Source organism: Sminthopsis crassicaudata, chromosome 1, assembly GCF_048593235.1.
Source record: "Sminthopsis crassicaudata isolate SCR6 chromosome 1, ASM4859323v1, whole genome shotgun sequence".
NCBI lineage: Eukaryota > Metazoa > Chordata > Mammalia > Dasyuromorphia > Dasyuridae > Sminthopsis > Sminthopsis crassicaudata.
Window position 1 is genome coordinate 109933311 of NC_133617.1, and position 25566 is coordinate 109958876.

The 25566-nt window shown below is 38.0% G+C and overlaps 1 protein-coding gene across 1 annotated transcript in view; it reads left to right on the forward strand.

Annotated features, from left to right (window-relative positions):
* Positions 1–19629, forward strand: part of FBXO32 (F-box protein 32) — a 36202-nt gene extending 16573 nt beyond the window's left edge. Inside the window, exons 5-9 of the mRNA XM_074266066.1 lie at positions 12055–12148; positions 12765–12949; positions 17217–17399; positions 17862–18005; positions 18924–19629. Coding sequence (XP_074122167.1) covers positions 12055–12148; positions 12765–12949; positions 17217–17399; positions 17862–18005; positions 18924–19013 — 696 coding nt within the window. The 3' untranslated portion in view covers positions 19014–19629. The remainder of the gene's footprint in view (positions 1–12054; positions 12149–12764; positions 12950–17216; positions 17400–17861; positions 18006–18923) is intronic.
* Positions 19630–25566: the final 5937 nt, after the last annotated feature.

Genomic DNA, 25566 nt, shown 5'->3' on the forward strand with positions numbered 1-25566 from the left:
TTAACCTTCTGGTTCTCAGTGGTTTATCTGTAAAATGGGGGTATTAGTAAATACATGGCTTCTAAAGTCCCTTGTCACTCTAGGATCCAGGACCCTCTGGCAACCAACAGACATCTTACAAAGAGTAAGAATACTTGACTAGGTCCTCAGTATGTGGGATAGGCTCTTGTTATGAATAAGGCCAGATAGCTGTTCAACTAGATGGACAAGCAGGAATGCGTTGAGATCTTCATCACTGGAAGGAAAAGCTGCATCAGAGATCCCATATCTCTTAGAGTATTGGAGACTGAATAGTCTTCCCTGCCAGTTATCCTAATCTAATCCATCAGTTTTTAATCCTCTAAAATTTTCTACTACAGTTAATCCTTAACTAAACAATTATAAGTCCCTCTTATAAAGGGACTCTTAAGTTCATTTAAAAGAGAAGAGTTTGTGCCTCTAAACATATATTTTAAAAAATCTGTTTCCATTCCAGAAACTTATTTAGGAAGCATGATAAATTTTGTAGCTTTTAAATGTTTCCTTTTTTTTTTTTTCCAAAATCCATTATGTAACAAAGGTGTCACATAGAAAAGGCACATGAAAAGGAAAGTATTTCAGAGTTACAGACTATATTTAGTACATATGTGGTTATCTGCATGTTGTCTCACCCATTAGAATGAGAAATCCTAGAGGGTAAGGACCATATTTTGGCCTTTCTTTGTTTCCTTAGTACTTAGCACAGTGCTTGGCAGACAGTATGCATGTAATAAAGGTTTGACTGATTTGACTGAGATGGAGACTTTAATTACCATCTCAGTCTATCTAATCTGTCCAAATCCTTCATAGTTAACTCTTGTGATCTTAGACAACCTATTAAACCTCCTGGGCCTCATCAAGCTTATGGACAAAATGAGGAACATGGAATAAATGGCCTCAGATCTTTCAGAGGGAGAATAACAATCCCTTTAATATCCATAGAGGCAAGGTGGTCATCTGATAGTGCCTTTAAGACTTAAGAATATTTTGCAAACCTTCATAAGATCATTTTATTGTGTTTAAGAAATATTGTCGAGGGCTTGGCCCCAGCATTATTTGGCCTCTGAATGTGCTCACATTCTTTTAAATTCTTTAAAAATGAATGGTCTTTAACCATGAATTTCCCAGGTCATTTGAAAACTATTTAGAAAGCTAAGAAAAAGGAGAAAGTCTACTCATTGGTGTAACAGTCTGAAAAGATCTGGCTTGCACTATGATCTGAAGGTCAACATATTTGTGTTCTGCCATTCAAGAAATGGAGAAGAAAATTTAAAGGCTAGGATCCTTCCTGGAGTTGGAATGTTGTTGCCATTAGGAGTAGTTCCCTGAGACATCCCAGCTGTCATAAGGGCACATAGGAGTCACATTATCTCAAAGGTAACTACGATTGCACTGCCTTCCTCATAGGGTTGCCGTGAACAGCAAAAGAGATTAATGTTCATAAAGAGCTTTGTAATCCACAATTATCTGTCCATAAAGATCAGTGAATCAACAAGCATTTATTAAGCATCTATTATGTGCCAGACACTGTGGTAAGCACTGGGAATAGAACGAAAGGCAAAAGAGATAGCCTCTGTTCTGAAGAAGCTCACATTCTAAGGGGGAAGAAAACATGCAAACAAGATAGCAGTCATCATTTATTAATCATTTACTATGTGCCAGGCATTATACTAAGTGCTTGGGATGCAAAAAGAAGCAAAAGACAGTACCTACCCTCTGAGAATTTACAAGCAATATGCAACCAAGAGACAGAATTAGAGGGAAGGTACTATTCTTAGGGAGGATCAGGAAAGGTTTCTTGCAGAAGGTAATATTTTATCTGGGAATTAATGGAGGCCAGAAAATCCAGGAAGCAGAGATGAAGAGGCAAAACATTCCAAGAAGGAGAATGGTCAGAGAAAATACCAAAAATCTATTTTTGAGTTGGAGTGGTCAGGAGATCAGTGTCAATGTATTGAAGAGTATGTAGAGGGGAATACGATGTAGATGAGTGGGAAGGCTCTAGGTTATAAAATACTTGAAAAGTCAAACACAGGATTTTATATTTGATCCTGAACAATAAACACTAGGGTTTATTTTTTCTAATCACACTTATGCTTTAGGAAGAGTAGTTTGATAGCTGTAGTTAAATCATATCATTCTGCTGCTAGCTGAGACTTCGTTAACTAACTGCTCTGTGACTAATAATTAGTCACATTTATGTGGAGCCTTTAATTAGGGGGGGGAGAGGGAGAAGGAATTGTAAAATACTTTCCCAGAGTTAAGCAGCACAAGTATTATTTTGCAAAAGAGGGAGATTAGGCTATGAGACTTGTTCATCCTCCCAAAACTGGTCAGTATCTGAGGTGGGATTTGAATCCAAGTCTCATGACTGCTTATTCTGTACCTGCTATTTGGAAGGCATGGGACTAGAAGGGGATACAAAGATGGGGAGCAGAGTTGGGGAAGAAAATAAGACAGGTATTTCAGTGGCCAGTATGCAGTAAGGATAAACAGGAATTCCTGTTAAGAAGGAAGGGATTCCAATGCACTATAATAGAGAAATCTTCCCAGAGGTGAGGCTCACTGAGCTAGTTCTTTGAAAAAGAGCAGGATTCAACAAAAGGAAGAGATGGAAGAGCAGCCCAAGGCAGGGGAACCACCTGTGCAAACATAAAAAGGCAGAAATGTACAGGGTGTATTCAGGAATGACAAACCAGGCTGCGGTCTGACTCAAGAGAATGTACCAGAGTAGTGTGATAGAAGATCAGACCTTATGTAGAGGCTTGAATGCCAAGCCAATTAATTGGACTTTATCCTGCAGACAATGAGGAGTTATAGGACTTTTTTGAGCAAGGGAGTGATCAGATGAAAGCAATAATGTAAGGAAAAAAACTGGTAGAGATCTATCTGCAGGGTTGACTGTTGGCCCCTTATGATACTGAAGCCTAGAGTTGTTCTTTTTTGTTTTTGGTTCCCATGACTTACCTGTTAAGGAAAGGGAAATACTTGTCTCAATTTTACTTCAAAGCTCTGTTATTTCTTCACTGTGGGTCCTTCTTCTACTGAAACAAATCCCAGCCCCTTCATGCTTTAATGGGTGGTTTCAGAAAAAAAAAATTGCCTGGTGGCCATCCCTATGATGATAAAACTCTCTGAGTTTAGCTGGGCTGGTCCTTGGACATCAGACCCAGAGCCCTTTGCCAGGCCTGAACTTGAAGTCTTTCCAGCTCAAAAGAAACTGCCAAAGCTTGTGTTTCTCTGGCAAAGTCTTTGAGCACCCAGGGTCACTTCCATGCCCTGGAAGGCACTAGAGGAGGGCTTCCGGGGAGGAACAGGAAATAATGCAAGGATCCTGGAATGTACACACCCCAACGGCAGACTTTACAGGCTTGTGGGGTCTGGGTTTTTTGACCCAAATTACCACCCTGCCCCACCCATTGTTCCCTGTGGAACGAGAATGAGGCTACTGTTTTACAGCTGCATCCACAACCATCCAAGTTATTATCGGAGGCCTTTGCACCAGTCATGGCCAAACATATTGATGGATCAAGTCAGACAAGTAGGGAAGCTTGTCCATATGCTGCCAGTACCCTGAAGCTGAGCTTTCTGGAACTATAACCACTGAATATTCTTGAGGTGTTTTTTTTCCCTAAATTGCCACCCTCGTATTCTTTTTCCCCCCTAATTCTTCCAACAAGTTGCTGCATTCCTCTTCCTAAGAATGCATTTCTCAAAACAAATGTTTTAGCTTAAATTGACCAGTGGTTTGGCAAATGAATTGCTGAAATATGGTCCTGTGATCCAAAATTTAAACCCGATGCCTTCAATTAAAGCCACTCACAGGCCAAGTTTTTGGTAGGTAATAGTGGCCAACGTACATTTGCCACCCTGAGGCAGGTACTTACCCTACAATGACCTTGAATGATTTGGGCATTTTTCCCAGTGTAGTGCCTATCCACCTTCACTTTAGGATGGTCCTATCCTTTTCTATTTGGGGGGTAGGGAAAGGGGGAAAGGGTCAGGGTTAAGTGACTTGCCCAGGGTCACACAGTGTCAAGTTTCTGGAGGCAGATTAGAACTCAGGTCCTACTGATTTCAGAGTGATAGTAATAGATAGTGAGCTGCTCCTCAGTCCTTTTCTGTTGTGTGTGGGAAGAATGTATCTCCAAGAAGCTCTTCTTCTCCACTACAAATAGGTGCAGCCTTTTTCCTAGGAACTCACATAGTGTTTTTTAAAGCACCTCTTGTTATTTTGTATTTCTGTGTCATATTCCACACTAGAGTAGAAGCTTCAGAAGGGCAGGAACTTTGTCTCATCTAAATTTTGTATCTCTCCCAGTATCCAGAACAATGTTCTACACAGGAAGGTGCTTCATAACTGTTAAGTGAAATTGAAACCAAGTGAAAGAAATTATGGAGGGCCTTGAAAACCAACTGGAGGAATGAGATTTTCAGTATTTGATCAAAAACAACCATTTTTTAGGCTGGTATGTGGAAGGATGGAAATATGTTTTCATCTGTAGCAGCATGCAAGATGAATCAAAGGGGGTAGGGTTAACTTTGGCTATGATGAAAGTACAATTCTTCTAGTTTTGACTATTCTTTAAAAAAAAAAAAAAAAGGAAGAAAAAGTCAAAGGGATATTTTACTTGCAAATAATATTTACCCAATCTTGACATGCCCTAAGATTATTAATGTGGTTCAAAGTGATTCTCATCCAACCTGTCAGTGTTCGGACTCAAAATCAGCTCAGAACTTTCCATGGTTTTAATTTGTGTCATCCATTAAGTAAATAAGGGTTTTGAAAGAACAGAGTCTGATGGAGAGAGAACAAAGCAAAATAAAAGTTGAGGGGAGGGGTATTTTTTAAAAGACAAAAGCTTCTTAAGGGTGTTGACTACTAGTATTAACAGAAGAAACAGGAGTGTGAGAAATTACATACAAGTGAAGTTTCTCAAAACTGGGATGATGTCAAGCCTTTGCTATCATTATGAAATATTATCTAATCAACCACATACATAATAGAGACTAGAAAAATCTTATTGTCACTTGAGAGGAATTTATGAATTTATTCTAGTTTTTAAAAATATGTCTTGAGTATAAAACATGCTTGGGGAAACGACTTCTAGGGTTACTGTTGGATAAAGAGTACTGGATTTGGATTTCGATACAGCCTTTGGTTCAAGTGACTGTCACTTACTAGGGTATAATTTTAGGTAAGTCACTTCCCATGTGAGCTTCATTTTCATAATCTGTAAAATGAAGAAATTCAATTAGATGATTTTAAAGTTCCTTCTAGTTCTATCAGTTTAGCTGACTGGAGAGAGCAATGGCCTAAAGTCAGGAGTACCTGAGTTTATAACTGACCTCACTCATTTACTAGATCTGTGACCCTGGAAAAGTTAATTAATTTCCCCTGCCTCAGTTTCCTCAGCTGTAAAATGAGAATAATAATTACATCTATCTCCCAGATAATCAAATGGGGTAATATATTTGTAATGTATTTAGCAAGGTACTTAATCAGTGTTTGTGCCCCCCTCTTTTTTTAAGATCCTGTGAGCTTTTCAATGACTCTTTAAACGATACACACACACACAGCTCTAGCATCTCTAGACTTGGGTCTGCTTTTCCTACCTGAATTTGTCATACCTTGAATTACAAATAATTAGGTACCAGTATAGCCATGTAATACTGTAATAATGGCTACAGGAGTCTGTTAACTAAATTCTTTTAAAAGGGTTTTCCATGGGGAGCATCACCTCACAGAAAGAGCACCTTCTTGTGAGTAAGAAAACCGAAGCTTGAATCCCAGTTCTATCACTGATTGTGATTGTACCATTTCCTCAATGCCCTTGAACCTCTTTCTTCCTTTATAAAATGAAAGAGTTGGACTCTGTTTCTTTTAATACATCCTTCCAGATCTAATATTCCACCATGAGAAAAGACAAATGATGACATTGTTTTTAGCCTATATACTAACGGTGGCCACACCAATTCATTTCTAAAGGGACAACACTTCCCTCTTATCCATTAATCCTGGAATCCATTTCAAACCCTGGTGGTCTCTTTGCTGAGATTTGTGACAAATCTCCAATGGCAGAGCAGTAGCAACACCCCCAGCTGAAGGGCAGGATGTGGTTTTAGTCTGTGGTAACTATCATTCCTTCAGCCTGTTTCTCAGAATCATTTATCTTACTGGAAAAAAAAATAGTCACTGTTGATTATGATGAATATACAGTAAGGGCAGGTGCTAATTGCAGTATAGGATTCAGGAGTTGTGACCATACCTATTTCTCTCCTTCCTCACTTTCCCTCATTCCTATTTTTCCTTTTTCCTCTCTCTCCTATATCCTCTTTCTTTCTCTCTTTCCTCCCTTTCTCCTTCCCTTCCTCTCCTATTTTCTCTCCTTCCTTCTCACTTTTCTCCTTTTTCTCCCTTTATTCCTCACTCTCTCAATGTCCATTTCCCTCCTTACTCCTCTCTTTCTTCTTCTCAAATCTCTCCACCTTTTTAATTCCAATTTCCTAACCTCCTTCCTTCTTTCCTCCCTGTTCCATCTTCTTCCCTCTTTTATTCTCCTCCCCTCTTTTTTCTACCTTTCCCCTCAATCTTCCTTTTATTTCCCCTCTCTTTTGTTTCTCCCTCCTTCCTTCCCCCCCCCATGGGTATCTTAAACATAATAATTATTACAATTTGTTTAGTAAAAAATATTTGTTCCACTTGTTTTTGTCTTCAGAGTGATTGCTCAATCATTACTGGTAAATTCTCCTAGCTCCTTAACATGACAAATTCTCTTCTGTTCACCTTTACCCCCTCAAAGATGGGAGGAGGGAAACACATTGTCTCATACTAAATCAGCTTGGTAAGCAATTGTTTACCAAATTAACATTCACCCTGTGTATTCAGGCACATACACAGCCAGAGTTATATAGAGAGTAAAAATGAAAGTTGTATCTCTTTTCAACTGGTCCTCAATAAAATAATCTTACTTGCTTATGGATGTGCAGGAAAAGTAGAGCTAAACAGTTTTTGCCAGCACAATAGTCTCGGGATGGATGTTTCCTGACACTTTTTTTTTCTTAATATTAAAACCTGTATTAAAGTTCTTCTCTGATGCCTCCTTTTCTCATGGAAAGGATCCTGAGCTTTAGGAGAGAAACACAAAGAGGCAGAATCACCCATGTAGGAAGAACCCAGCGGCTCCAGACCTATGCCATCAAGGGACAGCCTAGTTCAATTCAGAGTGGCTTATTTCCAGAGGGTTAGCCGTCAAGTAAAGGCTTGTGGGGTTGTTTTTGGCTATTGTTGTTTCAGTGTCGGAGACAGGAATGGGTAATAACTGAAATTTATTTAGTGCTTTAAAGTTTTCAAAGGAGTTTACATATGTGATCTCATTTGAGACACACAACAAGCATTAGTAGTTGCCTTTTACAGAAGAAGAAACAGATACACATTATTATCAAAGGAAGGATTTTTTTTTTTAAGCAAGTCTAGTTCTCTGTTCACTCCATATATCCTGTGGTCTATGCTGGCCAAGTACCAATACTGATGAAATTATATTGCTTTTGAAGAATTGCTATCCAAAGCAATCAGACATTTTGGCTTATTTTATCTCTCATTCACCATTTTAAAAAAGGTACCCACAGTACCTTCCTTTCCTTCCTTCCTATTTTCCTTCCTTCATTCATTCCACAGACATTTAACAGTAAGGACATATGTGCACAGGTCTGTAAGAATAATGAGCAGACCAAGCCTCTGCAACTATTGTCCTGTGGTGCCATGAAATCCGATAACCCCAAAGGCTGCTATTCACAGCATATTGTTAATATAAGCTTTCAAACTCTGTTTTTCCTCAAAGCATCAATACATAATTAGCCTTCTTACTATTTTCAGAGTGTAAATCGATCCTGGATAATGAAAGGGAAAAGGCGTGACCCATATTTCTTCCTATCAAATTCCGTGTTGATGAGACTGTATTGGATTGTCATATCTTTAAGATATGTCATGGCAAGATACTTGGGCAAACAGTTTCCACTCTGTAAAATGAGAAAACAGTTTGAACCAGCTCAAGTAACAAGCCAAGTCAACACTAATAGATCGCAGGTCACAGGATTTATCACTGGAAAGGAGCCTTAGAGATTACCTGCTATTTCCAATACCTTAAATGTAGTTTTTCCCACTTCTTAGTTTTCTGATGAGGAAACTAGGGCATAAAAATGTTCACTATCGTGCCAAAAGTCACACAGAGTGTAAGCAACAGAACCAGGATAGAAACCTGGTTCTTTTTTCTTATAGTAATAACAACATTTATAGCACTTTGCAAAGCCTTTTTAAGTTTGCAAAGCACTTCATATGTGTTGTCTCATTTGCTTCTACAAGTGTGAGAGGGAGATAATATTGTCCCCATTTTACAGATGAGGGAAATTTTGATAAGGAGAAATTCAAAGATTTGTGTGGGATCACCCAGCTAGAAAATGTCTGAGATCTTAACTCATCTTGTCTTCAAGTCATCATTCTCTTCTCTCTACTGTACCTGGTAGCTAAAGAACTATAAAGAGCTATAAGTCTGTAATATGCTTGACAATGACAATATAGGAAAATAGCAACTATACAAGACCTAAATCATATTCATTTTAGTTTCCTTCCACTCTGCTCATTCCTTAGAAACTTCATGATTTCACTAGCATGAACACTACCTCTAAGAATGCATCTCATAAACTATACACAGTTTAATTAAAATTCTTTCTGAGTTGTTGTACAATAATGCTCTGCCCCTCTACCCCCAAAGCAAAAAAAGATCATCCGAAAACCAACTTTCTGGTAATGAGTCTGTCCTGAACTTCGCTAGGAACTGGTTCTCAGATGACAGTAACAAAACTCATCACCAGGCTGGGGCTGGAAACCTTACAGACTGGTAGGTCCTGCCAGAACTTGAGCTCCCCTGGCATTGCTTTTGAGAATCCTCCATGCCATGAGGAAGAGAATCTGGGATGGGACTTCAGCGGGATTTTTTTCAATGGTCCTCTTCAAAACCAGAAAGATCTGATCAGAAGAAGAAGCATAGGCTATATATATACTAAGACATAAGGTCATAGCAAATGGCAAAAGGTTCATTAAATTTTGCTAGAATTTAAACATCCAACTTAAAGATGCTAGTAGACAAATGGCCCTAGTAATGTACTCTTTAGAGAAGAGGAAAATTCTTCCAGGCCATTAAGACTTAACAAGATCATTATCATTTTCTGTAAGGTGATCTGTAAATGACGCCACCTAAAAGTAAGAGAGGCCACTCAAGGGCATTAATTTTTTGCACAAATAGGTGACATATTGTTACAGGAGGCTATTAGTGCTATAAGAGCCTTGTTCAAAATGAAACGGTAAGCTGATTATATGATTTGCACTTTCAACCAAAATTTATCAGTGTTCAGTGTGTGTGTGTGTGTGTATGTGTGTGTGTGTGTATGTGTGTGTACACATGTGCTTAAATTTATACATATTTTAGTCCATATTAATATCCTTATTTTGTAGGTTGGGAAGCTGAAGTATAGAAAATTACTTTGCATAGGAATGGTTAGGATTAAAATACAGAACTGGTGAATCCTAAAACAGTAGGATTAATAGGGTCCTTAAAGTTCATCTAGCTCAAGGCCTCTTAAGCTTTTTTCATTTGTGACCTCTTTTTAACTCAAATTTTAAACATAACCCTGGTTATATAGGTATTTATAAGTATGTAAATAAAATATTTGCTGATGATAAATCATATTTCTCAACTCCATTCAGGTATGCAACCCCATATGAGGTTTAAGAAGCTGGGATCTAACTTAACCTCCTACCTGATACATAATCTCTGAATATCTCCAATGATAGGGAAATCACTACTCATTCCATTATTGGGAAACTTTGATAATTATATTGAACCAAAATCTTCCTCCTGCAATTTCTATCTATTAGTGAGTCATTAAGAAATATTTTTAAAGCAACTACTATGTGCAAAGTATTATATTGGGAAAGAGATAAAAGAATAGATACAAAGATATGTAAAACATGGAGTGAAGTAAATTAACATGGTGAAAAGAGAATTAAATTTAGCATCAGAAGACCTAAGTTTTTCAATTTTGTAAAGAGTAGCTGCTTAATAAATGTTGAGTGAGTGAATGAGTGAATGAATGAATAAATTAACTATATCACACTATTTCTGTGATCTTGCTTAAATCACTTCAGCTATCTAAGCCTCAAGTGTACTGTCTATAAAATCAGAGGTTGGATCTGATGATCTCTTAAGTCCTTTCTGGTCCTAGATCCTAAGGTCCTACCCCCAAAGTATGTTTTTATTTATCAGTCAGCTGCTTTGGCCACCAAATACTTTTTCATTCTATTGTTCCACCTACCTGAGGACAAAACTCCTTCCTTGATTACACGGTCCCCACACCTCATACCCACCTGCACCTTGTGACATGAAATATTTTTAGACAAGATTTAAAATAACGTATTACTCTTAAGTGGCTGGTGGTTATAATGAATCTTGGATTTGGGATGGGCTTGTCCGTCAGAATTCTTCTTGGTGTTAGGGTTTGGGGGTTGTTTTTTTCTCTTAATGATGAGTCATGGTACAAGGCAGCCTGCCTTCTGAGCAATGATCTAGGTTTTTGTTTTCTTTCATCTTACTTTTTGAGGGTCATATGAGTTACAGGATATTAATAGAATATCAGCCTTCTGGTTCAGGGTGTTGGCTCAGCCAATGAACAGAAGAGTTGATCAGTCACTTTTAACCACTCCAACTCCCCAGTTGACAGTCTCATGCCTAGGGAAGAGTACTGAGTAAAATAGCACACAGGCATGTTTATATATGCTGGCCATTCTTTGTTGCATGCAAAACCTATAACTTTAGTGGTGATCCAGACCAGCGATTCCTAACGTCAAGCCCATGAACTGTTTCTTGAGCATATATATTTATGGCTGATTGCTTTCTTTGTAATCATGTGTATTTTTCTTTTTGCATTTAAATTTATTATTCTGAGAAGAGGGCCACAAGCTTTACAAAATTGTCAGGCACTAAAAAAGATTTATGAGCTTTTGCTTTAGGTAAATCAGATATTACAAAAATTGACAGCATGGTCTGGTTAAAAGAGCAGCAAACAAGGAAATGAGAGATCTGGGTATGAGTACTGCTTTTGCCAACAATTTGTTGCATGATTTTGGGCAAGTTGTTTAAAGTTTTTCAGCCCTTTCCTTCCCTTATCTGTAAGAGAGAAAAAAAATTACAGGGATTGAACTAAATGATTTCTAAAGTCCATTCTAGTTTTCAAAATTATTAAAAATTTCTGTCATAAACTTTACTCCTCTATTTCCAGAAACACATTACATTAGGTGCCTTGGACTTAGAGAAAGGAAAATATTCATTAGTACCTTTTATTCTTCCAATCCCAAATGCAATTATATTCAGACTCCATTGAGAAAGTATGCCTACTTTGGTAAGCTCTAAAGACTCAATAAAGACTTAAATTAAATAATGAATATATAATTCACTTGGTTATTCGAGGCTAGTTATCCTGAAACCTTGATTCTCCCCCATCATCTTCCTCTTTTCCTATTTTCAACCTTTCAGTGTTCATTGCCAAATCTTTACAAGATTAGGGCTGGGACAAAGAGAAAAGGCAAAATTCAAGTCTGTTTCCTTTACTACTTGGGAGGTGATTATGCAGAATTAAAGCATTAGCAGCAGGTCACAGCAAGCTTGTCTCTTTTCAAAAAGCATGAACTTCATAGGGTACAACAAAAGGAGGACAAATAGGATGGGGTGGTCCCAACTTAAGCCAAAATTCTTTATTTTTTCAAAGAAAAGCATCTGATTCTTCAGTCTGCTTCCTCTGCTACGGATTTTTAATTATTCCCATTTATCTTTTATTTTGAGAATCTGCCCTGCCTGCCATTTATCTTTTTAGCCGTCCTTGTGAGTCTGTATTGTGTCACATGACTCAAAGCACAGATTAGAGGGGGTGGAGGGGGAAAAACTTCTGTATTCTAACCCTGGCAACTTCTATTTTTATCTACAGCTGTTGGAACTGATAGCAAAATCACAGCTCACTTCCCTGAGTGGCATTGCCCAAAAGAACTTCATGAATATTCTGGAAAAAGTTGTGCTGAAAGGTAAACCTCTTTTAACATATATGTATTATTGTGTACACACGCATGTAATGTTGTGTTATGTATATATGTGTACACTTATACACAGAGATATAGAATGCATGTGTACACATGTATGCATCTATACATTTATGCATGCATTTATGCATACGTATTTTTAGGAGGAGGTACCAATGAAGCATTCAGATCATTTAGTTTTTTAGAGATGGATGAATGGAAAAATAATATCCTACTGAAAAGCTCAGAGTATTACCATTACCTGGAACTTATCAGGGCCCAGTTCACTGATCATGCTCTGTTCCATAAGGAATCATCTCCTTTCAACACCACCGCCCAGTTTGTTCTCAGTGCCAGCATATATCACCACCTTAGTTTGTGAACAGCCTTTCCATCCTTTTTGTAAGCTCCCTGAGAGCAGGAAAGGGTTCCCATTGTTTCCATATCTCCAGCACTTAACAAAGTATCTAGCACCTAATCTATTTAATAATTCCTTATTTTGATTGCCTGAAAGCAGAGCTTCCCAGAAAAACAAAACTTCAAGGGCCAAGCAAAATATAGAAAGTGGGAAGAAATACTAAATAGGTAATAATTGTTTCTTTCTTTTTTTTCCCCTTCCAAGTCCTCGAAGACCAACAAAATATCAGATTGATAAGAGAGCTGCTGCAGACTCTCTACACATCCTTATGTACCCTGGTCCAAAGGGTAGGCAAGTCTGTTCTGGTTGGGAACATTAACATGTGGGTGTACCGAATGGAGACCATTCTACATTGGCAGCAGCAGCTGAACAACATCCAAATCACCAGGGTGAGCAGGAAGGCTAAGCCGGGAAAGTGTATTGTAATTCCTACACAGCAGTGCCTGAGCACAGCTGGGGCTGAGGGTGGGGGCCACACTAGGGCATCAGAAGCCTCTAGTTATGGCAGGATCTCCATTGTTATGACTTCCTATGTTAACAGGACCCTCAACAAGAAAAAGAAAAAGGCCAAAAACATTCTCTGATAGAGCAGCAGGCTAGGGAGGAAGAGCCAAGAAAACAGAAGTGGTGGGAGGGTGGGAGACTAGCGAAGGGAAACGACAAGAGAAACATGAGAAAACTGAAATATCTCCCAAGTTTGTAATGATTGAAATCCTTGAGAAAGCTTTAGGATGGGCTCCTCTTTTCCCAGTCCCTTTTCTAATAAACTTCGAACTATTAGCTTCAAGATACTGTCAATTCAAAAGAGCTGAGATTCTACTTTTTTTTTTTTTTCCTGAAGTAGGGTTTGGGGGTGGTACTGACCTGCAAATTACAATTCTATTTATTCATCATAAAAACAAAAGAACTTTTCAGAACAGATTTTGGACACAAATGTAAATCAGAGAGGGAACAGAGGAACTCAGTTTACATCTAAGTTCATTTTTTAAATTTTAAGATAAAACTTTGTCACAATATCTCTGAGACTTAATTTCTAAATCATTTGAAAGTTGAAAGAATAATTAAATCACTTACAAAGTCAATGAGAATGGAGATTATTCAGGTAATTTTAAAAAGCGTTTTGCTTAATTGTCTGAGTTTTTAGGAGTTTTGGGGGGGTTTTATCAGTTTGGTGTGAATTGCCTTTTTGATTTTTTTTCCCTTTCCCTGCTCATGCAAGTTGGGTTCTCTCCCCAGCATCCTCTGGAGCTTGGGAGCTCTTTGGGGATGCCAGCTGGGGGGAACTGTCAGGTTGTTCTCAAAGCAGCCTAGGTGCATGCTTGAAGAAGCTAGAATTCCCTGTTGACATCACCTGATAACGTTTACCATAGATGTGATCTTATGTGAACTTTATAACAACCTTGTGAGGTTGTTGGTATCATTATTTCCCTTTTACAGAAAAGGAAAATGAGGCTTATGGTGATCAACCCTTTACCTACTAAATGACCTTTGAGGTCCTTCCTAGCTTTAAATGTATACAATCATCATTAATATTAATAGCTCTAATTCATTAACAATAATAACAAAAGAAAGACTAATAACCATGGAAAGAGTACTTGGTTTGAGGTAAGACAATCTCATTTCAAATCTTAGCTCTGTGACCATCCTATGTGACCATAGGCAAATATATCCCTTAACCACTCTGGGCCTCAATTCCTCGTCTATAAAACAAGAGTTGGACCAGATGATCTCTAAGCTCCCTTTCAGCTCTGGATTTACGATCCTAACAATTGCATAGTTCTGTTAAATATTGAAGGACTGTGAAGCATCTTCCTTCCAACAACTCTCTGAGTTGGGGAGTAAAAAAATTATCATTCCCATTTTACGGGTGGAGAAAAAATAAGACTCAGAGGATTTGAATAACTTGCTCAGAATTAAACAACTCATACATCAGAGCTGCAATTCTAACTCATATCAGTTCTTGACTTCAAGTCCTATTATCCCATGAGTTTTCCATTATGTCCATGGTGCCTGTGATTTAGTACCTGAACCCAAAGCTTTTAATGCTACTTTATCATGCTTCCTCCTCATCATAATCCTTCCTGTACTTCACCTTATCCCTCTGCAGCTCTAAAGTAAATCTCTTTGAGAGCAACATCGCAGTGTACCCAGCTCGTATCCCCACCACCCCCAAGCCCCAGAGGATGCTGGGGAGGGAGGGGAGTACTTCATTCTGAACCAGACTAGGAAAGCTAGGTTTGTCATATGAGTGAGTGCCCATGCAAAGTAAGAATGCTTGGCCAGTGTTTCCTTAGCATCCTTGAATTTCCATTCCTTTTTGAACTCAGCTCTTCCCCAGTACACAGGCACATACACACACACACACACACACACACACACACACACACCTACACACCTACACACACACACCTACACACCTACACACACACCTACACACACACACACATACACACCTACACACACACACCTACACACACACATACACACCTACACACACACACCTACACACACACCTACACACACACATACACACCTACACACACACATACACACACACACACACACCCTTTTATAGTCCAGTAAACTTTCAAATCAAATTCCATGGAGCCAAGCTGAGATAAGCAATATTTAGAAATGATAAAGAAAAAGCTAGGATGATTGAAAGGGTTTGTTACTTTTATTTTGGGGAAGAAAAAATCTGAGGCATTTGGGATGTATACAGTAAGGCAGAGTTCTGCCCCATACTGCCACATACTGCCACGGGCAGAATTACATTGGGAGGGGGAGAAGAGGAGAGGGGCCAAGGACTGAGCCAGAATGGCTTCTAGCCAGGCACTGGCTTGAAAAAGGAAAAGAGGGGTTCTTGTTCCCTTGGTGCATGTTTATATTCAGCTAAAGATGATGAGCATGTGAGCTGTTAACTGTTGATAAGGAGGCAGGGCTCTTCAGGGGATTGAGGCAAAGATCTGGTGAAAAGGTCAGGTTTGAAAAGCTGAGAATACTCACTCTGCCTGCCTGCTATGCCCGACTCCTAACAGGAGCAAATGTCATAACTGGCCAGAGGGTTTTATCCAAAAAAAAAAAAAAAAAGATACTTTGAAACTCACTTGGAAATTAAAAAAAAAAAAAAAAAAAAATCCTTGGGCAGTTTTATAAGCTCATTCGATCCATTGCAGATGATAAATGAAAAAATGGATTTAGGACCTTCTACAGGCTTACAAAACCCTTACTGTGGTAAACACCTAAATGTGTTTCTCTACACACTGAGGGGAAACAGATTGTCCAGTCAATCTACAAACTTTGGTTAATGTCTTCTGTTTGCAGAGCGCCAGGATAATCAAGGAGACCCAAAGCTTAGAATATAGTCTCAATGTAATGAAAAGAGTTAGGAATGGAAGTTGAGTTAGGAATCAATGGGGTGTCATGGAAAGAGCTCTGGTACGGAGCCACTTTGGTTCTATCAGTTAATTTCTATGTAACCTTGGGCAAGTTATATCAACATCAGTACCAGCACCATTATCATCACCATCTTCAAGCTAGTATTTACTCAGATTTACAACTTGTTATTCCATATGGTCCTTTACAACAATCCTGGGAAATAGATGCTATTAATATCTCCATTTCAGAAATAAGGGAATTGAAATAGATGAATGACTTGCTTTTAGGGTATCTTAATGTAGGATTTGAACTCAGGTCTTCCTGATTCCAAGTCTAGCACTCTACCCATTGTGTCATTTGGATAACCTGTTTCTATAAGGAAAAAGGAAAAAATTTAGCTGGAAATGTATTTATTTAGATTTGTCTAGACTTGCGATTTCAGTGGTATAGGAGCGATCCCTGGTGCTCCTCTCCCCTGCCTGCCCCACTTTCTCACTACTAACCCTTATATTCTAAGAAAATTGCCTACCTTACTGAAAAGTTGATGAAGTGACTTACCCAGATTCCTTACAGCAACTATGTGTGAGGAGGGGTGGAGAAAAGGTGCACTTAAATCAATGCAGTCCTGATTCTGAGGCCTATTCTTAACCCAGCACACTGCCTCCTATATATTCACATATTACTGTAATCAAAGAGTCTTGTGAGATAAGGTAGTGCACATCTTATTTCTGTTTTTCAGATGAGAAAAACTATATCTCACACTTGCCCAAGGTCACACAATCTTTGATTAAAGGGAAAGATATTGCACTAAGGGCACCTAATTTTCCCAAATCCAAAAGACTAATTATAAAACCTCATGGGCTGTGGCAGATTTTTCTGACTCTTAACTATTCTTAGGCAATAGATACTAAAAATTATAGACTCTAAAAATTGTATGGAATTCCCCAAATTGAGATGCTCTGAGACACCCTTTCCTTATCCCAGTGTGTGCTTCCTGAAATATGTAACACATCTCAACAACACAAAGGGCAAGTTTTGTAAAATTGAGTAAAACGTCATAGTCACTAATCTGTTCAAGGTGGTCCATACTATTCTCACTTGGCTTCCACAGCTGGGGCCAATTTAAGGGTTTAGAATGAAAAGAATAGTTGATTCACTCTGTAAAATAAACCAGCTTGAGAGTACAGGATGGTTGGTAATCAAGTGATGCCTTTACCTCTTAATTGGTTGGTTGGTTTTCCTTTCATCTCCGTGTAATTGAATCTTCCTTGGTTCCAGCCTGCTTTCAAAGGCCTCACCTTCACGGACCTGCCTTTGTGTTTACAACTGAACATCATGCAGAGGCTAACAGATGGAAGGGACCTTGTCAGCTTGGGCCAGGTGGCCCCAGATCTGCACCTGCTCAGTGAAGACCGGTTGCTATGGAAGAAACTCTGCCAATATCATTTCACAGAGCGACAGGTAGCTAAACAGCAGGTTTTCTTTTCCTTTATTTTCACATCCCTACTTCTACCTCATCTGTAAAAAGGAAATAATGTCTATAATACTAAGAATTAAATTAAATTAAGCATGTAAAGCTATTTTCAAACTTCACAGCTCTAGAGAAATGCCAACTGTTATTATTACTTTTACATAGCATGGTTTCCAGTCCCCTGTTCCATCCCACTTGCCCTCCGTGCACAAGATCCTTGGATCTTGTTTTTCAATGCCTTCCTTATTTCAAGCCAGCTAAAACTCAACATAATCTTGGAGGTACAGCCTAAAAGAGGAAGTTTTCTAGATTGAAGTGTTTTTTTGGGGGGGAATTGGATCACAAGGATGGGGTGGCATGGAAAAGTTGGAGAAAGTATTTAGTATTTCCAGAATATCTCAGCACATAATCCCAGGCTCCTACTTATCCCATTGTAAATACTTTAATTTTAGATTCGCAAGCGATTAATTTTGTCTGATAAGGGACAACTGGATTGGAAGAAGATGTATTTTAAGCTTATCCGATGTTACCCAAGGAAAGAACAATATGGAGACACCTTACAGCTCTGCAAACATTGCCACATCCTTTCTTGGAAGGTGCGTTAAAAAAGACCTTCACAGAGGCCTAGGAAAGTTCTGTCCTCTCACAGAGACTGTGCAAATAATATTTTTAGTCACATGCTTGACATAAAGCTAAGGCTTTTTTACTTTGGCAATAACCTGAAATGTAATGGTATGGAAATGAAATCACAGATAGGTGCTTCTTAGCACAAATAAAGAATTCCCTGAAATAGTCGCATGTATTTGAATTTGTACTATTTGAAGTTATGATCATGCAAAAGTTCATCATTGCTTCAAACCCAGTATATAAATGGTTGAGTTCAAATAATGTAACCATTTCAGGGGATTCATTATACTCTATACAGCTCCTTTCCATTGTGTGCTAATGGAGACTTTCTTTCCTTTTCCTTTTTATTTATGCTTTCCAACATGTACACATACTTTTCTTTCTTTTTCTTCCCTGCCTTGTTTCTTTCTCCTTTTTTTCCTTTTTTTTCTTCCTCTTTTTTTTTTTTTTAATTTTTTGGTTTAGACCTGTAGTTTCATCATCATAGTAAATTACCAGGTATGAAAACTCCCTTCACCAGTGGAGTTGTGCAACTCCTCTGTCACATGGGTTTGTGTTGGAGCTTAGATAGTCCCAGGATCTAAGACTCTAGTTTGGAATAAAAGACTTGTCAGAGGCACTGAAAGATTAAGTGAGTTTCCTATGATTACAGATCTGGGATTTATCCCTTGAATCTAGCTAGGTCCTCCTGGTTCTAAGACTGACACACTATTAACTGGGCTTGCTGTTTTCCTATGTAGTTCCTTGCTTTTCCAGACCCATGTGGCACTGTCCATGGCATTCACTAGAGAGGATTATTGTTCCTATATTTGTCGATGCTTTGCAATGCTAAGAACAGAAGAGATATCTCTGGGAACGGAAACTAAACTTCTATGTTCTTTTTTCAGGGAACAGATCATCCGTGTACAGCCAATAATCCAGAGAGCTGCTCTGTCTCTCTGTCGCCTCAGGACTTTATCAACTTGTTCAAGTTCTGAGCCCCCACATGGGACGACCTTTGAGAATGTCCAGTTCTCATGGGATGCTTTGGAATACCCAATATGGACGCTTCCATTGTAAATAGTGTACATTTTAATGTTGTTTTGAAATTCCTGAATTGAGTAACTGACAGAACTCTGGAGGAGCAAAATGAAATTGCTGACTGGCTATTTAGGAACATGGACTTTCTTAATAGACCTAGTGTGGAAGAACAGTCAGACTGTAAATAAACTTTAAAAAAAAAATGATTAGCCAGCAAGGCTTTAGCAGCATCAATGCTATATTTCAGAAGTCACATAGAATTTGCCTTACGTGCTCTGAAATCCCTATTTGATTTCCAAAGATTGGGAAAGCAGCAAAGTTGAATTCACAATAGAACAACCTTGACCTGTTTACAAGATGAAAATTTGGGAAGATACAGAATATTGAGATGAAAAAGTCAAAGTTTGGTTTTCTAGTTTGGCTTGTGGTTCTTTGTTATTATTGTCATTAACTGTCATTGTCTTAAAGCAATGGAAAAACCCATGTAACAGATCTGAACGTTTCTTAAGCCTATATTGTATAAAAGGCCATATCCTTCAACGTGAAATACACCACACTATTTTCTACCTCTGACATCATAAAACGCTTTCTTTCAGCACACAATGTACATAGCACATTCTCTAGTGCCCAGCTTCTTAAACTGGTTTGTGACCCTATATGGGGTCTTATAAATAAATGGGGGAGGTCATGAGATTATGATTTATTATCAATAAATGTTTGATCTGTATACCCATTTTATATACCTATATATCCAGGGTCACATAAAAATTTCTTGAGAGAAAAGGGGTCACAAATGAAAAAAGTTTAAGAAGCCTTGTTCTAGTACACATTGTAAATTTTCATTGTCTATTTTTAATCACTGTAAAAGTCACTAAAAGAAGAAAATATTGGCCACAAAGTTTTTCTTATTTTGAGCTTATTTATCCAAAGGAGTAGTATAGTTTTTAGAGTTGTTTCCTGAATGGAAAACCCAAAATATTAGGTTCAAAATGCTTTTTTTTTTTTTCCCATGCCACTGACTATGGAAAAAATAGCAGGCAGAAATCCAGTTGTAAAAACTGGAGAATTACTGATAAAAAAAAATGAGGCTGAAAGAAATTAAAAGGGCCAAGTAATAACTTCTGTCCAGGAAAAGAGTTATTCCTGTTTTTCTTCAGAGTATTTTTATGCTTCTTCCATCCCAAGCAGCTTCACAAAATAGCACAGTTCAATTGATGAGCTTAATCTGGAGGGGTTTTGTGTTCCTGTGGCCTTACCAAGAAAGTCCCAAATATCTGTGGGCTGATTCAGAAATTTTACCAGTTCCCTTGCTCCTGGAAGTCCATAATTTCACCAACAAGTAAACATTTATCAAGTGCCTACTATGTACCAGGCACTATACTAAGTGCTGAGACTGTCATAAAGAAAGGCAAAAGCCAGACCCTGCTCTCAAGGAATTTACAATTTAATGGGGGAGACAACATGCAAGCAACAAACAATATATACAGGATAAGTTGGAAACAAAGAAAGGCACTAATGTTGAGACGGATCATTAGGAAAAGTTGGAAAAGGGTAGAGAAAAATACCGTATATCCTCATAACAAACACATACTTCACATTCAATGTTTTTCAATGCTAGGACACAAGGGGATTTTTGAAAGGCAAACAAGTGGGTATACAGTGAAGAATGAGGAAACTCAAGACTTCATGATTTGTGGACTTGGGAGTATATGTGCATGTTTTTACTTTTTATGAAATCTTCCTTTTTGACAGTAACTTGGTACTTCTGCTATTTGCCATTACATTTGTATTTTTGCAAATGCAAACACCATCTTGGGTGGCTTTGGTTAAAAAAAAAAAAAGGAGAAGAAAAATAGAAATAGTAGAATAGCAGTGTGGATTTGACATTTGTCTTACTGGACAATGCCCTATAAAGGTAAAACATTAGTTGTAGTTGAGATATATATAAAGATAACTACAGAGTAATGGATTCTTCCTCTTTCTCCTTTCTCCTTAGTAATATACAAGCCAAGCATCACTGTGTTATAAAATGGTGTATGTGCGTTTCCATCTATTATCTGACATTCATATCTGGATTCTTAAATTTCAATGCTGCCTTTGACTTTCTCAGGTTCCCTTAAAAATGGTCTTTCCAGTGACTTTTACAAATTGGATGTGCATTTTTAGGCGGGAAGCATATCCTTTCCTTTTTTTCCCCATCTATATAGTTTCCTACTTTGTCATATCTATGAAATGGATGAAATTCTCATGTTCCCTGTCAATTTGCAAACATTGCAAATATACTCCAATGCATTGCTCCTATCAGCAATTGGATATCTCATAAAACCACAGAATTGATAGCAAGGAAGGACCTTATGATTATTAAGCTCAACTTGTTCATTTGACAGAAGAATAAACTGAGGTCCAGAGAAAAATGACTTGACCAAGATCACTTAGGATAGAGCTGATTTTTTAACACAGATCTTCTAATTGCAAATCCAATGTGCATTTCCTTAGTCCATGCTATTTTAAAATCACCTCACCTCACAAATGGTAGTATGGGCAAATTTATATGGCCAAATTTTAATGTGATTGAGAAGTCTGATATGTTTAAACCCACCAAGAAATCTCAGAATTGAGTCTGAAATATTTGCCAAAATTTGGTGAAGGATCCCACTCTCTAGATCATTTTGGTCATCATAGTGTGCAAGAGTGGGAAGTGGAAAAGTCAGGAAGTGAATTATAAAAGAAAAAAAAATCGGGCAACTTTCTGATGGGAAAGGAGCAGGCAAAAGAATGGTAGATTGCTGGTGAGGGGGAAGTAGGAACTAAAGGGGCATTTTTTAAAATCTTGTATTAGATTTAGGAAATCAAGGGAAGAGAAGCACGAGTACAAGAATTCAAAAATTCAGCTTGATCAAAAAGGTGTTAAATTACTCAATGCTTGCAGCCCATATTCTGCAAGAATACAGAAGTGGATTTCAGCTCCCTTTGAGGAAGAACTTTCTAATAGAGCTATCAGTCTATTCTACTGAGGCAGATGTACCCCCTCTTCTATAAGGATTCACTCAGAGGCCAATGGCTTCTCATCAGAAATAGATGCCATGGGAAATTAATGCTTTAGGTAAAAGTTATACTAAATGACTTCCAAAGTTCCATCCTGCTCTGAGATTCTGTGAACTTACAATATTTTTTTTTCATTTTTACAAATCCATCAAAGAGCAGCTTTGGCCAAAAAACGTGTTGGAGACCTTCTGGCCTAGCAGCTAGAAGCTTTTTATCAGAGTGGGAAATAAAGGAGGGAATGGTACACATCTCTGCCTCAGCTCCAGCCCTCTTCCCCACCCTGAAAACTGCATAAAACTGAATTTAATAGTCCTATACTCAACAGAGACTAATGGGAAATGTCACCATGTCTTAGACACCATGAGCCTATGAACAAATCTAGCACAGTGTGTCAAATCCAAAGCTATAAACAGTATTAATACCTACCTCGCACAAGGGCATTGTGAGGAAAGGACTTCGTAAGTCTTAAAGCATCAAATAAATGCAAGATGTTTACAAGGTCATGTTTTCAAAACAGCTCTATGTGGAAGGTATTACAAGAGTTCTTGTCCTCACTTTGCAGTTGGGAAAACTGAGATTCAGAAATGAAATGATTTGACCAGAACCTTGCTCTCTATTAAGAGGAGGAGCTGGGACTCCTAGAGTTGTTTGACTCCTAAGTCCATTGCTCCTCCTCTATTAGCTGGGCTGCTGCATGAATAGATACCTACCCTTGATGATGCTGGCATTTTATCTTTGGGAGATCTGTCTAGTGAGATATACTATAGCTTGAGAGGAGATTTTAAAATGAGCTAGAGTGAATCCAAACTAACCTTTCCATAGGAGAATTTCACAACACCATTCTGGCTTTAATTAGATATAGCATTCCATTAGAACATCCCTGTACTCCATTTATATGGTAGGAAGAACTGGACAGATTCAACACAAGGTAATAATCTTTCACCCAAACTAGGAAAGCTCCACTAGGCTTTCTTATATTGGTTCCATTTGTCTGATGGGGATGCGTTTTCTATTGAGGTGGGTTGGCGTTAAAGCTGATCTTTTCAATAGATATAGTTTACTGAATAAACCATCCTAAAATAAGGATGTTTTTGGGTTTTTTTTGTTCCTCATGCTCATGTAATAACCCAGTGATTATTGTATCATTACTACAATTCTCAACTTCGTAGAGTTTGCAAGTACTCTATGTGTTAAAATTGTGTTTGTTTGTTTTTAACATGGGAAAACTTTTGTGTTTAATTGTCAAGGAAAGAGAGGATGATGATTTGTAGTGTTATAAATCATTCATTTCAAGGTAGATTTTGTTCAATAACATGTAATTTATAGTTGTTTCAGTATAACTATGCTTATTATAAAATGTGCACCAGAATTTATATTTTTCTGCCAAGCTTTAGGGAGATGACATCTTTGCTTTGTGCAAATGATTTCTTTTATGTGTGATTTTTTAATACACCCCATCATTGCCGTATACCCTGTCTTCTGATGTTGATTTCTCTTTTGGAGGATCTGCAACAGAGAACAAATCCCTCTACTCCAGCTTTTTGTCTAAAAAGACTGTCTGTTTTTAGATACTTCACAGAACTGTTCAAAATGCATAAGATTTTTTTGTTTTTCAATTTTGTTGTCTTTAACAAAAATTATCAGAAACACATTGGTAAACTTTCCATAGCTAACATTTTATTTTCTAAAATAAACTTGCATTTTAAAGAAAAGGGAAAGAGAAACTAGGTTTATTTCTTGCTACAAACATTTCCAGATATTTGTCACTCTTTCTTAATAAGGAGACTTAAGTAGTACAACCTCCTAAATGCTTTTATGTTTTGAACAGGGCTCTCTATCCTTACCCCCAGCATAATTTTCTATAAAATAAAGCAATGTTTATTTTTCCCTTAATTCTTCCAATTAGTTTGGAAAGCCTGTGTTATAAGGCAGGCCAGCTTCTCAAGCTATGATTCCCAAGTGCATTTTTCTTCCCAAACTGTATCTCAATTTATCAGTCTTTTATTTCCTTCCAAATAACTACTAGCTCTAAAATCCTGAGAACTTCACCCTAATTTTAAGACTCATCATTGGGGCTACTTGCCATATCATCTTTTTTCATTAAAGAGAATTAACTTCTAGGAACTTATTTGTTCTCTCATCTCAGGCAGTGATCCTCTTGAAAGTACTCAGTTCCTAGGTCCCTGAAAGTGTTAACTCGATTTGAAAACAGGAGTGAAGAATGGTTGAAGAAAGCTCTCAAAATCCAGTTTACACCTGAGACTGCCAATTTAAGGATATTTTGCCTTTTTTGGGACTTTTGATCTTTAGACTTCCTTGGAATTTTATTTTCCCTCCCTCCTCCCCCCCCTACACACAGACACACAAGGTCCTGAGTGGCTTAGATGAGATCATGGTCCTTTTTGTCTGTTCCCACTGTGTGATATGTAAGTCTTCTAAAGGGAGGATTCAAATCATTCCTCTAAACTTGGGAATCCTTGGACAGATAGCATTATTTTCCCCCAGAGTGCCAATCAGCCTCCTTGAAAGGTAATGTTTCTTGCAGCACATGTTCTAAGCATAGACAGCTTTTCTCCGAAGCAAAGACAATATAGAATGAGAAAACTTTTAGAATTGAAAATTATAAATAGAAGTGTGAGGTTAGACCAACCATGGACGATGCCTTCTCCTTAATACTATTGTGTGAGCTAAGTCTTTCTATGTAAGTTACTTGCACACCTTCCTAGCATGTAGAACTGATTTTTATAGCTGTTTGGTACAAACAGTGGAATATTTTTGTAAAAAATATTTTGACACTGAGCTACAATAAATGTTGTTTTAAGGACAAGCTTGCTGAGTTTTTTGTGAACTTCCAGTTAAGTTTTACATATGCTTGGGTTGGGGGTGTCTCTTTCTTTGATTGGGTCGGGAAGGTTTCTGTTTCTTCTTCCATGAACCTGTCACCATTATTTTATTTATAATTCATCTGCAAATGAATAGTCAGAGGAGGGCGTGTTCAGCTGTGCACAGATCTGGACCCAGAGACAAAGTTAAAATTTCCTTAGATCCAGTTAGATAGTGAGCAAGAAAATCAGAATTTGAATCTTAGTCTTTCAGCATTCTTTCCGCTTATTTTTGCAAAGAACCGAGACACCTCTTTAAATTAAAGGTTCTTAAAGCCTTTAAAGAGAATCAAAAAGGCGTTATGGCATATTGGAAAAAACATTGGTTCTAGAGTCAGATGATCTGAGTCAAGTTTCACTTCTGATGGTGACTACCTGTATAAGTTGGGCCTCAATTTTATTATATGTAAAATGGGAGGGATGGCTCTTTCCCAAGTTCTAGACCAAGGATACTAAGAATCTAAAGCACAGAAGAAAGGGAGGGAAAGGACTCTTGCCGGACTTCCTCACCGGGACTCCCACCTCTCCATGAGAATAGGCTCACACAGCTACATTTGGAAGGGGCCTTAGAAGTCTTTGGAGC